Source organism: Centropristis striata, chromosome 16 (assembly GCF_030273125.1).
Source record: "Centropristis striata isolate RG_2023a ecotype Rhode Island chromosome 16, C.striata_1.0, whole genome shotgun sequence".
Lineage (NCBI taxonomy): Eukaryota > Metazoa > Chordata > Actinopteri > Perciformes > Serranidae > Centropristis > Centropristis striata.
Genome location: NC_081532.1, coordinates 8,030,204 through 8,045,718, shown reverse-complemented (window position 1 = coordinate 8,045,718; position 15,515 = coordinate 8,030,204). Strand labels below are relative to the sequence as shown.

Genomic DNA, 15,515 nt, shown 5'->3' with positions numbered 1-15,515 from the left:
TGCTGTTTGTTTACATAACACCACTGTCATTATGATAAAATTTTGAATTATTTTCTGTTCGCTAATATCAGTGATTAGCAAATTTATTTTTTAAACAACAAAAACCTTCGACTTGTTATCTCAGAAGACTTTAGTGTCCTCCTCCTTAAACTATCATGCTATAAATAAATATATATACATACATATAAATATTGTTTTCCACTTACACTGAGTTTTATGGAGAGGAAAAAAAACACACAAAAAATATTATTTTCTCAAAAAACAACCTTTCACTTCTTATCTTGGAAGACAATGTCCTCTTCCTAAAACTATAATGCTATAAAAACTACCTAAACTACCTACCTAAAACTATAATACTATATACTATATTGTTTTCTACTTTTTAATTGAGTTTTATTGAGAAAAACACACAAAATTATTATTATTATTTTCTCTATACTAATCAGTTATTATTTTTTTGGTGTTTTGTTTGTATTTTGTGTCAGATTAAAAAAAAAAAAAAAAAAAACAAGCTTCCACTTCTCAATGTCCTCTTCCAAAAACTATAAAAAATATTAGTATTATTTTCCACTTTCATTGCATATTTATTTATTTTCAGAATTGTAACCCTATTTTGTTTTTTGTTGTTTTTAAACACACAAAAACATAATTATTCTCTGTGTACGAAATGCAGGGAGTTTTTTTTTATACAGTCAAGAGAAAAACAACTCTGATTTTAATGCATTGCATTTAACCCTGTAGTGCTCCATCATTCAGCTGCAGTAACACTACTGGAATCCAGACAACAGCATATATTTGCCCCATAGGGAATGTAAATCTGAGGGAAAATAGTAAAAAACATTTTTTATTTTGTTTTAATTAATGTCATTTGCATAAGCAAAGCCAAAATAAAATAAAAAAGTTTAAAGCCAATGATGTCCCTTGTGATGTATAAGGGTTAAATCTGCTGTTTCACTAAAGGTTTGTTGTCTTTAACTCAAACTCAGATCATTTCATGTCCGACCTGTATCTGTACCTGTGATACATTTTGCCCGAACAACTATTTACTTTTCAAATTGCGAGGGAAGTTTTCCTCTTCTCCTCTGACTCACGAGGCTCGCCAACGCAGCGCCACACTGAGCTTGGCGAGTTGTCGCTCCCTGTGTCTATTTATACTCCGGTGTGGGCTGCCTCTCCCACGCTCTGTTGTACAAACTCTCACTCTCACTTATTACTCTCGCCGCCAAATGCGAATGGGACGCTCCTTCAGAGGCCGAGCCGCCCGTGTCAAAAAAGAAGCAGGACTCTCTCTGTGTGTCATAACTACGTACTTGATGTGTCTGCCAGAGACTAACAGGAAGCTCTTGTGTGTCTTTGCAGGAAGTGTACGTGGGGACGGAGACCATCTGCACCGTGGACGGGCTCCACTTCAACAGCACGTACAAGTCAAGAGTGAAGGCCTTTAACGCCAGCGGAGTGGGCCAGTACAGCAAGACGCTGATCATGCAGACCTCTGAGAGTACGTTCAGCATCTTCTCCTCCTCTTACTAATCCCTCTGTTCATCTCTGAGGAAAAACACACTCTCAAAACAGAATTCAGACATTTATTCCTCTGATCTTTGATCGTTCAGTCAGTATTTGGGATAAAATTGTCAGTTAAAATCCAGGAACAAGAGACTCAAGTCTGTGCTGCCAATAGAATAAACTTATTAGTGCTTCTTCACTGGCTGTACTGAACTCAGCCACCTTCATGTTTTTGTAATTCTGTGAGCCAACTTTATTGACAGTATTTCTCTACAGTTTTTAAATCAGCAGATTTGAAGAAGGAATAACACACAGTAGGGCTGGGCGATATGGACCAAAAGTCATATCCCGATATATTTAGGCTGAATATTGATTTACGATATATATCCTGATATTTTTATCGCAAAGTGAGAGCAAATGTTCAGTCAAAGCCAAATATGACATGTCACAAGTAGTTTTATTGAAACTGTTTATTTAAGTGAACATAAATACTGTATAACAACAGGAGTACCTTTTTTTCACATTTTTTCACATTTTTCTAACATTTCATAGACCAAATGATTGATCAGTTATTCAAGAAATATTTTGGCAGATGAATCAATTATTATATTGATTGTTAGTTGCAGCAGTAAAGTATTTTTGTATACCCCATAAATGTCATCATAATAACATAAATATTGACAAAACACAGTTTGGCCACTGGTTTTTCAACACCAGGACGGAAATATAATCTTTTTACACTTTTTATATCGTTTTGTCAATATATATCTTGTCTTATCTCCCAGCCCTACAGGACAACATATTCAAACATGGGATTGAGTGTTAAAAAACATAAAACATAAAGTTATACAATAAAAAAAAAAGCACTGATGTGTCTTCTATGTGGTTAGGACATTTCTACTGCCAACACTAAAATCAGTTTATCAATCTTTATCACTCATTGTGTCTTATTTTCCAGCACTTTTGCTGCTCTAAATGCCTGCCACATGTTTGTTATTGCGTCTTTGTGTTTCCCAGCTGTTGTAACACAGTTTTTACTCTTTGCCGTTGCTTTGATATGTTTGACACATATTTTTCTTTTGCTTTGATTAGATTTTCAAAAAGTTACTTTGTCACATTTCTGTTGTTGGATTTATATCATGATGAATCCAATCTGATTGGTCGTGATGTGGTGCTTTAGCAAACAGCTGGCAGGTATTTTATTGTAATAACAGTAGAAAATATAGTTTCCAAGTGGTTGTCACTTCACCAGATCACAGATTAGAGTCTCGGCTCAGTTTTCTTTTATGAACGAAGCTTCATTAACAGCAAATAAATCTTGACTGAACTCACAAAGATCTTAAGAATAATAAATTGTTGCTGCCAGATAAAAGCCTGGCATCTTCAGAAAGCAACTTTTGGGGAAAAGGAATTTATTTGGCTACTTCCTGTGGAACTTCTTTTCTTATTCAGATTTAAAACTATGCAGTTTGAGTTTTTTAATTATGGATATCAAACAGAATTCAAAGATCTGAGGCAGCGTCCTCATCCTGTTTTATCTCTCACGTTACACAAACGTAATAAGAGTAAAAGCCTCCAAAATATCACTTGCAGGGTTTTAACCCCAGCGGCCGCAGCAGCAGGATGTGATTTCTGTTCGAGGGTGTGTTTGAGCTTTTTAAACCAGGTACATCCTGCAGCAGCTGGTTCGTGTGTAATCCACCCATGTGCTTGCTTTCCCATTAGTTAAATGCTGCTCTCCACACAGGGAAGCTTGTCATCCATCAGTGGACCTGAAAGGCCCAGACAGCCTCCCCACCTGACGGAGAGAGCACTCAGCAGCTGTTGGGGGCTGCACAAAATGATCTAACCACTCAGTGTTTTTGCAGAGATCTGACATCATTCACCAGGACCGGACTGTGCTGAGCTGTGTGTTGGTTTTATTTCCTGCATGGAAATCAGGAAAATTTCTCTTCCTCTGAGTTTCATTCTTGTTCTTTTTAAAGGAGCAGTGTGTTGGATTTAACCCTCTGAAATCTTGGGCTATTATCTCCGTTAAAAAATCTGTTAAAAATCTTTACCATGCCATGTTAGTATCAGTTTTTTCAGCGTTACCTCACCTATATGTCCTGGTAATTAATTTTTAACTTTGACTTACTTCAAAATGTTGAACCCAAAAGAAACAAAGGAAAACGTCAAATCTGATCTTGAAAATTATGTTTCAAAACACAGAATTTTAAATGTTGCAAATTTGAATACAGGTTGCAAATATTACATATAACAGGTAAAATGAGGATAATATCTAGTTCAATATTTTATACTAAATATATATTTGACAATATCTCCGGTTTTACTTGGCCGAATATCATCAAAAAAATAATCTGGCATGGAGTTTCAAGCCAGAACTTTAGAGGGAAGCTGATGGCAAGACTCAGTGTTGCTTCATTTTATTTTATTTTATGTCTTCACGTCATGAAGAAGTAATATGCAGGTGTTTTCATGGACTCCAGAGGGTTAATGGCCTCCAGTGTTGAGGTTGCAGATTGCAACTTACTGAACGCTCCTCCCTTTCCAATCGTGAAGTAGAACCTAAAAGCCCTCTGTAGAGCCAGGCACAATCCCACTGCACCATCCTAAACCCTGAGCTCTGAACTAGGGATGGGAATAGTTAAAAGATGATCGATTAATGGTCGTTAGGAATTTGGTCGATCACATCAAATTCTTAATCAATCTGTGTATTTTTTTAATGCAACTAACCTCATGCGTCTTCGGGGCTAAAACATAAAACATTGAACTCATTGAAAGAAAAACTTTTCTTTTTTTTAGATTTTTTAACTTTGAAATGGGTAAGTTTGACCCGCAACATAACAAATCAACAAATCAAATCAAATCAAATCAAATCAGAATTACTTTATTCATCCCCAAGGGGAAATTCAGGAGGGTTAGCTAACAAGAACACAATGATTCATAGTTTCTGGTGATCCGACACACTGCTCCTGAACTCTCTCCGCTGATCTGTTTCAAGGACCTGCTTTTGTTTCCAGGATCTCTTCTTCTGTGGTGTTTTGGTCGCTCAGTTGAACCAGCCTCCCTGATCAAACCTGCTTTTTATCCCCTCCTCTCTCCCTCCTCCCCTCTCCACTGTCTGCTTCACTGCTTCGCTACGCTCTCCCCTCTTTATTTCTCCCCTTTCTCCCTCTCTCCTTCTACTCCCCCTTTTCATTTCACATTTCAGCTGGACTCCCTCCATGTGACATTCAGTCTATAGGCTCAGGTATGGACAGGTTTCATTGCTGACTGTTTCCTCTCTAATCCCGCCCGTTGCCATCGCCTGTTCCATCAGTGTATTTCTTCACTCTTAGACCAGCAGGTGGGCAGTTTGCTGCTCTGTGGGCTGCACTTATTAAACGTTCAGTACAGGCTTCTAATAAATGTCTTTGCTTTATTTCCCAAAGGAAATAAAGCCATGTAATGAAACTTTACTTCACATAGTGGCACCAATAAAAAGACGGTGGACAAACAGGTCCAGTGGAGCCCATATAAAGCACAAACATCCATCTGTTAAACTCTCATATTTCTCTGTGTAGAGTATAGAGATTTATTTATTTCCAACACTGAGTCAAACAGTTTGCAAACTTATTAGCATTTGATTTAGTCTGCTTGCACTGTAATGTGTTAAGAGAGAACATAGAAAGTTAAAGGATCAGCTCACCCAAATTACAACTAAAGAACACGAGTGTAATCAATCCATGCAGATATTTGGGGTTGTATCTGGTGCGGTTTTAAATCTAAACCAACTCAATATTCTCTGTCTGCATATCAAAGCAGATTCTGTAGGTAATGCGACAAAATTTTGGTATGAGAATTATTCTGGTTTCCAGTGTTTTTTCCATGAGGAGAGCAAAAGTGGCAGATATGCCCTCTCAGACACCATTTGCTTTTATCTGACTTTTTACTAGCTTTTATTTTAATTTATCTGCAGATATCTGTTCATAGAGATAAGATGAGAAGTTGTCCCTCAACTCAACTTCAGTCTGACATCTAAAGTTGTTAATCAAGCTGTAAATAATGACCAGCACACTGAAAACAAGTCTTGGCCTGGTTATCTGCTGGTTACACAAGGTCCCCCAAAATAAATCAGTTCTGAGCCTAAAATAAATAATTATTAAAAATATATATTTTTCTTGTTTGTTTTGCATCTTTGGGGCAGTGCAAAATTGATTTATTGTCCTATGATGCAGTTTTTGAATAGCAATCAATTTGCAAATATTTGCATGTTTATTAAGTGGCAACCTGCAGTTCCTCTAATGGCCACTTGAGGCTCCAACAGCGACTCAATCCCTATTAATACCCATGTTAAAATACCTGATTTTACAGGAGAAATAAACATGGTACAAAAAACTTTACAGGTGAATTTTTTTTTTACAGCTTATATCCATATTTATATTCATACAGTCAACTGATATTTACACTATCAGTAGACACAGAACAGCGTTATCATTCATTTGGAGTCAAATTTCTGTACATAGGTCTCATAAAGCCTTAAGATGGAGCTGAAAGCTCCACAAACGGCTCATAAATGTGGACTTTTGAGTTCAGATAATTTATTTATTAATTTTTCTTGTGGAACAGCTACTACCAAGGTGTTTTTCCTTTTGTTTTTCAGGTGAACTGACCCTTTATAACAAGAGACAAACTAAGAAATGATTAAAAGTTGTATTTTAAAATCAGGTAATTAACAATTAACTTATTATCTAGATGGCATAAACCCCATCCGCCTGGTGGTCCAAGCCGGAGAAAACAAACACTATTATTTGCAGACTGTCCGACACAGGTGTGATATTATTATTATCAATATTAAGATTAATAGTATTAAGTTATAAGTTAAGTTATAGAGTATGATGCTAAGAATTATTGATCATAATAGAGATAGATCTTCTTCTTTCATGTAATTATTATTCCTTTCAGTGTCACGTCACCTCATCGACCTCCAGCCTCTAGATTCATGTCACCTGTGTGAAGTCATCATCATTGCCCAGTCAGAGATAATATCAATGTGTGTAACTCTTCCCGTGTGTGTGCACAGTCGCTTGGTTCACCTTCGACGCGGCTTCCGCTCACCCGGACATCGTCCTCTCCAACGACAACCTGACGGTGTCGTGCATCAGCTACGACGACCGGGTGGTGCTGGGGAACTCCGCCTTCTCCCGCGGCGTTCATTACTGGGAAATAACCGTCGATCGGTACGACAACCACCCGGACCCGGCCTTCGGGATCGCCCGGGGCGACGTGCTGAAGGACGTGATGCTGGGGAAGGACGACAAGGCGTGGGCCATGTACGTGGACAACAACCGCTCCTGGTTCATGCACAACAACTCGCACACCAACAGGTAAGGAAACATGCGGGCAGCTGTGGCTCAGTTGGTAGAGCGGGTTTCCCACCGATCGGAGGGTTGGTGCGTTCATAGGTGTGAGAATGAATTCCCAATGGTGGCAGGTGGCACCATTTGGTTTAGTAGCCTCTGCCACCAGTATGAATGTGTATCTGAACGGGTGAATGAGCGCAGTCTGTAATGTTAAGCGCTATGAGTGGTTGCAAAGTGACGAGAAAGGTTAATTCACCATTTCCAGATGCGTGCAGTCATTATTCAGATCTTTTCTTCACCAAAAAAGTACCAACAGAAAAAAATTAAAATACTCAATCATACATTTAAATTCTTCATTCAACCACACAGAGAATGTGAAATTATTTGTGTTTGTTGTCCATTTATAGAAAAGCATTAGACGCAGCTGAAAGCTCCAGAAACAGCTGTGGCTGTCGATGGCGATACTGATTTTAGATGAGAAAATGTGTCAATATCCTGCAGGATTTTACTGACAGAAACACCAGATTATTTGTTATATCTTCAGTTAATTTCTCTGTGCAGGACGGACGGCGGCATTGGTAAAGGAGCAACAATAGGAATTCTTCTGGACTTCACTCGCGGGATCGTCATCTTCCTCATCAATGATGAGCAGCAGGGTCCGGTGGCTTTCGAAGCCTTGGAGGGCGCCTTTTACCCCGCTATCAGCCTCAACCGAAACGTCCAGGTATGAGCTGGGGCTACATGTTTAATTTAAACAGCTTTTATTTCCTGAATTGGAAGATTCTGTGATTCATTTAACACAAACATATTTCTCCTTTTGTTTCCCTCAAATTGAATTAAAGGAATTCTTCACCCTTAAAATTGTAATATCAGTTAGCCATTCTGTGTTCCTTGGGATTCTTGAAGAAAACTTTGTCTATCTTCCATGCCTCCACAGTGAAATAAGAGTCCGAAAACATTTAAATTCGTTATCAAACTCTTACACAAGTCGTGCATTATAATCCAAGTCTCATGAGTTGTAGGTGCGCTGCTCCTCCGGTAGGGCTGGGCGATATATAGATATAAAACATATATCAATATATTTTTTAATGTGATAAGGAATTAGACCATATGGCATATATCGTTATAGTTCAAATTTGCACTGTGATCCTTGTGATCGTATTTTTATTTAAGATTTTTTATTTTATTTAAATGTGCACTTTATGGAGCTTTGATTTAAAAAAAGATACTCCTGTTGTTATAAAGTATTTATGTTCACTTAAATAAACGGTTTAAAAAAAAACTACTTGATTTGATGAACATTTGCTCACACTTTGCGATAAAAATATCGGGATATATATCATATATTGATATTCAGCCTAAATGTATCGGGATATGACTTTTGGTGCCAGAATTTTATGTTTTCCTTTAAATAAATAAAAACAATTGACGAAGAAATGTTTTTTCTTCAAGAATTCAAGGTAACATGGGTAGTGTTATTGATAAACAAATGGTCATTTTAAGGGTGAAGGATTCCTTTTAAACATGATATTATTGTGCTGAGACACATATCTGGCCCACAAAATATATTGCACATTTGAAAAATAATGATGATTACTTTATACAAACACAGCAAGCGTGGCTGATATATATATTGTATATATTCAAAGGGATGATGATTTTGTAGTGCACTTCCACAAAGTTAGGGGACTTCCAAGAGTCTCCAAGTTAAAGCTGAGACTTACTTAGACTTTAAAAAGCTCCTCCAGAGGCATACAATATATTATACAACTGTTTTTACAGGCTGAGGAGTACTAGAACTGATGGAGTGCTCCTTTAAAAGGTTGCTGCGAAATCTAAACTATTGGGGGAAAAATGCATGAATAAAATATTTCAGTTCAGTGCATTATTCAGTATTTTTTAATAGTGCACAGCTATCATGAACATTTAAAATGCTTGTCACATTTAATTTACAGTAACTGGTCAAGATGCAGGCTTTGTCAGCTGTAAAAGGGCTCCTGGAGATGCTGTTTTATAGATTCAGAGCAGTGCTGCAGGCAAAAACAAAGGTTTTCACTCGCAGATCAACAGAGTATCATAAGAGTACAGTTATTATTCATTAAAATGGCTTTTTCCAAGCTTTACAAATGAAGGCTCAGAGGATTAAACCTTGAAAGAGGAAGCTTCAAAGACCCAACAACAGTTGTTAGCTTTGAATTTCTTATTGCTCTCAGGCAGTTTTCTCATTTTTAATGCTGTCTCCGGGTGATGAAAGCAAAGTGCCTCCGAGACAAAACACTTCACTCGCTGAGGGAACAGTTCAACAGCTCCACCTGCAGGCAGAAAAAATATCAAATATGATTTATTAACCCATATATCTGTATGTAAATGTGTTTTTTCTTCAGATCACACTGCACACTGGTCTACCCATTCCTGATTTCTACACCCCCGGGGAGGCAGATCCCAACGGCTCTGTGTGTTGAAGACTCCCACACCGACTGGGGAGAAACCTCTCCAGGATTCCCCAGGGTTCACCCTGCCAGTCAATAACTATGATCCCACCCTCGCCCTCCCCACCTCCTCTTGTCCCCCTGACCGACTGACCCCATGACTCTCTGTTAGAGGCCCCATCCAGCGCTGAGCCATGCCTTTATCATGCCTAAACCTTGGACACTCGGACCATCTGCAGGACAAAAATAACAGACTGTGCTTTTCAATCCGTACCCTGTATTCTGACATGTTGCAGACAGCTGGAGAAGGAGAACTCCTGTTGAAAAATAATCTCAAGATGATGGACTTGGAATTATGCGCAGTGATCATAATATCTGGTGAAAGGAGTCGTCTGATATTTTGGAAAATACAATGTATTTATTTGCTTTTTTGTTGGAGTCATATTGGAATAGTGACACCATTCTCAAGTCTAGCAATCAGTTATCTTAGCTTAGCATAAAGATTAAATCATTATATCTTATTTGTTTAATCCATACAAAAACAGACATGTAGAAACGTAAGAGGCACAAAAAAAGCCACATAACCATTAAACCATTAAACCAGAATACAATGTTTTTAAATTCAGATTTTTGCATCAATTAAACAAACAAGATATAAAATATTAGTTGCTGAGCTTTTGAGTAGCTGGTAGGGATCTATTGTGAACTTTGGACGCTAGGCTAGATGTTTCTAGTCATTAAGCTAAGCTAAGCTAACTGCCTGCTGGCTGTAGCTTCATATTTAGCCATAAAAGTGGAATCTGTCCTCTTTTGTGCCTCTCACCAAGCAAATTAGCACATTTCCTGAAATATTAAACGATTCATTTAACGGTAGGGGGTTGTTTTGTAGATGGGTTGACTTAGAAAAAGTAGCTCCTATCATGCCATCAACATACAGTTCAGTTTATCCATAAACTGTATGAAAGAATTGGACGTAGCCACCATGACGTCACCCATTGGTTTGTGGATTACTGATTTGAAGTGGGTTAGCCATTTTGGCTGTCACCATCTTGTTTTTATGAGCCAAAAGTGACCATATTTGGATGAGAGGATGGAGCTAGGGAGGAGGATGCTAAGTCGCCAGCGCTAAGTTACTAGCTAGCTTGGTTAGCAAGGTGCATCCCTTATTCAAAATCCGACTCCTTAAGGTGTCTTTTAGTACACCTGAACACTGAACAAGACATTTCTAGGCGACTAAAATGTTACAAACTAAATTTGATGAAAATGCACAATGCACTGTAATAACCACTTGCCACAAGTTCGCCCCGACTTAAAGCATACGCTGCTTTTTTGTCTATTTTACTCTTAATGGGACCATCATCTCCAAACTGAACATCATGCTGTATTGAAGAATACTTGAAACAAACAATGGAAACCATAAACTCATTAGGAAGATGTTTACTGAAGTAATAAATCAAGTTTGAAGTTGGGTCATTTTCTCATAGACTTCTTTACAAGTCTAGACTTCTTTTTGCAGCCAGTGGAGTCGCCCCCCACTGGCCATTAGAAAGAATCGCAGGTTAAAGGCACTTCATTATTGGCATCACGTTTCAAACCTGGAGGTTCTACATTAACAAACACAATATCTTGTATATTTCTTTTCCTGCCATCAGTCATGAACGTATTTACATGTTTAAAACAGCAGGGGGAGCATGAGAGCTCGTCTTCAGTGTGTGTGTGTGTGTGTGTGTGTGTGTGTGTGTGTGCGCGTGTGTGTGAATGTGAGTGAGGTGGGGGTTGGTGGTCGAGGCTGGCCACAGTGATCCCTAGACGAGAGCAATAGTCCGACTCTCAGTATCCTCATCTGTGTACATGAGACGCTTTTCTTAGTGGCTTAGCTCGTGTGATCCGTCTGTATCGTTTGTAAAAAATTAAAATTAAAATACAGCATCTGCATACACAGTGCTACTGGAAGCGAGGCCTTCATGCAGCCTTCTTTGCAGTGCAGCTCTAAAAACAGGAGGGACGGATTTTGGTGTAATGTTTATAAAAGCGGGCGATTCTGTGCATTGAAATTTGTTGAAAATGGGTTAAAATGATGACTGTGAAGCTCTTTGAATAAGGTGCTACAGCAGCTCGCTTCATTCTGGCTTCTTTCTTTTCTTTTTTTTTACTGTAGGTGACTGAATCCTGGTAGTTTTGTAATATTGTTATTGAAATGATCTATTGCAAAGAGATGTATAGCTAAATAATTTATTGATGTTCAGAGTTTTTCAATGATCATTGTTCCTTTATTTGATGTATAGTTATTACAGAAGGAAAGAAACTGAATCTTTTTGTCGCTTTAACCAGTTTATGTCCTACTAAAGCAACAGGAAAGGTGACGATGTGCTGGGACGAGTCGTATTTTGGGCAACAGCCTCTTTATCTGACAAAAACAATTTGATGCAATGTTTCTGATGTTCAATGGTGGAAGAAGTATTCAGAAACCTCAAGTATAAGTACTAAAACCACACTGCAGAATTACTCCACTACAAGAAAAAAAATCCTGCTTTCAAACCTTTCTTAAAGAAAAGTATAGAAGTATCAGTGTCAAAACTAAAAGTATTTATTATGCAGAATGGCCCAGTTCAGATTGTTATATATATATTACGAATATATTATTGGATTATTATTCTTGATGCATTTATGTAAGCATTGTTTACTGTTACTGGCTAATTTTGACTCCTTCATATACTGTTATGTAGTTTAATTTATACAAACGCTAAATCTTTTTCCAGCTCTACCTGAAAGTAACTGGTAACTGAAGCTGGCAGCTAAATGTAGTGGAGTAAAAAGTACAGTATTTACCTCTAAAATGTAGAAAAGTAGAAGTATAACTCGACATAAATGGAAATACTCAAGTTAAATACCTCAAAATGATGCTTAAGTACAGGACTTGGTTACATTCCACCACTAAGCACAATGTTCAGCTAAGGCTGATAGGAATGTCATTAGTTACATAATCACTAAAGTTTTAACAGTTCATCATGAAGGAACCATGAATGTGTACACCAAATTTTGCCGTAATCCAACCAACAATGGTTGAAACATTTCACTCAAAACTGAAATGTAAACGGCATGGTGTCGATAGAGGGAAAAAGTCAGAGGATTGTTAAAATCATGCAGAATCATCCTCTGGGGAACATGAATGTCTGTAAATGTGTGCCAATGAAACTGGTAGATATCAAGATATTTCACAGGATAAAAGAAAAATCTTGGCGCTGAAGTAATGATGCTCAAGGCAGCGTACAGAATCACAGGGATCTGTTTATTTAAAATATCATGACCTGAACTGCTCACTCTGTGAGTCCCTGCACGTTTGCAGGAAGTGGTTCAGTTTAGTTTGTTCACCCAAAAGATTTCTTATTTTGAACAAATTGTTCACGATTGTACACTATTTGTAGTATTAAGCAACTTTACAGTGGTTAACCAAAGCTTTCTTTTAAGAAAAGACATCTAAGAATTTATTTATTTAACAGGATTGAATGTTGAGATTGTCTTCTCAATACAATATGATCAAAAATACAGAAGACAGAGTGTTTTTCGTCTTCTTCCGTAACCTTTAGGAGACTCTAATTAAGCTACTTCCCTTTGATTACAGGTGCATCTCAATAAATTAGAAAATCACAGAAAAGTTTATTTATGTCAGTAATTCAATTCAAAAAGTGGAAATAACACATCATATAGATCCATTACACACAATGAAACATTTCATATCTTAATTTATTTGATTTCTTCTAATTATAATGATTATGGCTTACATTTAATGACATAAAATTCAGTGTCTCAATTCTTTTTGACAAAAGACCAATTTTAAAAAGTATGTTTATTATGTAAATGTTGGCCTCTGAAAAGTATGTCCATCTATATGCACTCAATACTTGACCTGAACTACTGGAAATGGACTTTTCCATGTTATTCTAATGTATTGAGAGGCACCTGTATGTGACTTGAACAAATTGTTCACGAATGCACACTACACTTGAGAAAAAGTCAGTAGGATTCATCCTCTGGGCACCATGAATGTCTGTATAAATTTAATTAGGGATCCATCAAATATCTGTTGAGATATTTCAGTGTCATGCCACAAGTGTGACTAAAGAAATGAACTAAACTCAAACTGTTTTGAGGTCAGTTTGAGGCGGCTGTTGCCCTCTGCAGCGTCTCCCAGTGCATCGTCACCCTGAGACATCCCGTACATGTCGAGCATACACATAAGGTGCTATCCTGTGTTTGAGCTTCATGGGTGTGCCTTTTCCTCCTCTCTTCAATACCCACAAGAGTTCTGAGACTTTGCTACAAACTAATTCATTGCTTCAGCAGAGTCGACTGTAACATCTGTGATGCCTGACTCCACCTGCTGCTACGTATTTTTTCTATCGGCAAAAAGGGCAACAATAACCATGTTTGTTATGGATATAATAACCACAGTATATATTACAGGTCAGGTGTCTTTTCTTAACTTTATAAATCTTTTCTTTCTCCCCCCCTGGATTATTATTGATTGTAAATCATCTGGGACTGGCTGCTAAAATCAAAATATGTAATTTTCAGTATATGTGCATGTGTGCTGACGATAATAAACCAGCGTTCAGCAGGTTGCACGGCCTTCGCTGCAAGGCTGGGTTCAAGCTTTGATTTATGCAACATTTAATTGGCGGTGAGCCTTTTGTCCGGCCGTAATTATAATAATAATACAGTACAAAAGTGGCCCGTTCAGCAAGGGTCAGACACAAGTGCAGCCATTATCACAGCATTACACAACCACAGATTCCAGGACAAATATGGCTTTAATTCAACAAAACAGTTCATTAAAGGGATTTTGTCCAGTGGGAGATGACACACACTGCTTTCAACACAAATTATCTTCTCATGGAACATTTTCTCTGTGAATAACTTTGACAGAATAACATAAATGTGTGTTTCTGTGCTGAACATATGAGGGTGCTGATGTTAAAAGGAAGTGTGTGATTGTAACATTTATTATTTCTAAACCAGCCAAAAACACTTAAATGATATTAAACGTAGACCCGGGGATGATTTAAAGTCTATCATACAGCCTCGTCAAGCTTTTATGAATTATTGAAAACACAGTCGCTGGGCGACACTGGGTGTTATATATCCAAATGTACATACATATGTGTGTGTGTGTGTGTGCGAGTGTGTGTGAGTGTGTGTTTCCAGCATTATAACCTAATTTTAACTCCAAAGTGATTTTATTCTTATTTTTGCCCTGTTTGATCGAAGAGGAACTCAATATTATTATTTACAGTGATTCTGAAATATGTCTATGGAGAATTTTACGAATATAAAATGAACATTGTTATTACTATGATTTTAACACAGTATGATTATTATGATTGTTATGATTATATGTCATCATTACCATATTACTGCTATTATTATTATGATGATCTGAAGTGTAATATGAGCCTCTGTGTTTCTTTTGTATATGTGAATATTCAATAAATAGGTGTCAACAAGGCTTCATGGTGCCTGGAGTAACTAAATATTTTATCCCTCTCTCTAACTGTCTGTCTGTCCGTCTGTCTGTCTCTCTTTCTGTCTGCCTGTCTGACTGTCTCTCTTTCTAACTGTCTCTCTCTCTTTCACTTCTCAACAGAAGAAAACAAACTTCTATAAAGTAATGAATGTACTTTGCACCGTATCTCATATATCTCATAGAGCACGTGTTAAACTCTTTAAAAGATGTAATGGTCAATCTCAGGCCTTTATTTTTCTTTCTAGGGTTTTCTAAATGGATGATTTATATCACAACATGCATTGAATGACCAAGACTGAGCTTTTTGCACAGTGTTAGCCTTGTGTAGCTACCTACATGAAATCAATTCTAATAACATGAGAACATTTAGCGCCCTCAAGTGGTTTACCAAAACCACAACATGGCATCTAATAAACTTTCTTTTGGTCTTCCCTTGACCTTCACGAGACTCAAACTCATGACTTGTAATATTAAGGGTAAAAGGACTAAATTAACACAGAAGTGGAAAATGCATTTTAATGTCCTGGGGACAGAAAAAGGACAGATTTGGTGTAACTGGCCGAAATTACAACCTTGAGTCTGTGTCAATAGGTCTCCATCAGCTGTGCACATCTGGACACTGCAGGTTTCCTCATTCTTCCTTATAAAACGTATTAAACTTAAAAAAATCCACCAGCACTTCTGGTTCCTGTCCACAAGAGCACTCTACTTCAA

At 37.5% G+C, this 15,515-nt stretch overlaps 1 protein-coding gene across 4 annotated transcripts in view; it reads left to right on the top strand.

Moving 5' to 3' along the window:
• Positions 1-14,783, top strand: part of trim9 (tripartite motif containing 9) — a 54,613-nt gene extending 39,830 nt beyond the window's left edge. For 2 of the 4 annotated variants that reach the window (XM_059353023.1, XM_059353022.1), the window contains exons 7-11: positions 1,360-1,498; positions 4,718-4,756; positions 6,569-6,872; positions 7,410-7,572; positions 9,233-14,783. In XM_059353023.1, the coding sequence (XP_059209006.1) occupies positions 1,360-1,498; positions 4,718-4,756; positions 6,569-6,872; positions 7,410-7,572; positions 9,233-9,310 (723 nt within the window). In that variant the 3' untranslated portion in view covers positions 9,311-14,783. The remainder of the gene's footprint in view (positions 1-1,359; positions 1,499-4,717; positions 4,757-6,568; positions 6,873-7,409; positions 7,573-9,232) is intronic. The other 2 variants (XM_059353025.1, XM_059353024.1) reach the window with 1 other exon arrangement.
• Positions 14,784-15,515: the final 732 nt, after the last annotated feature.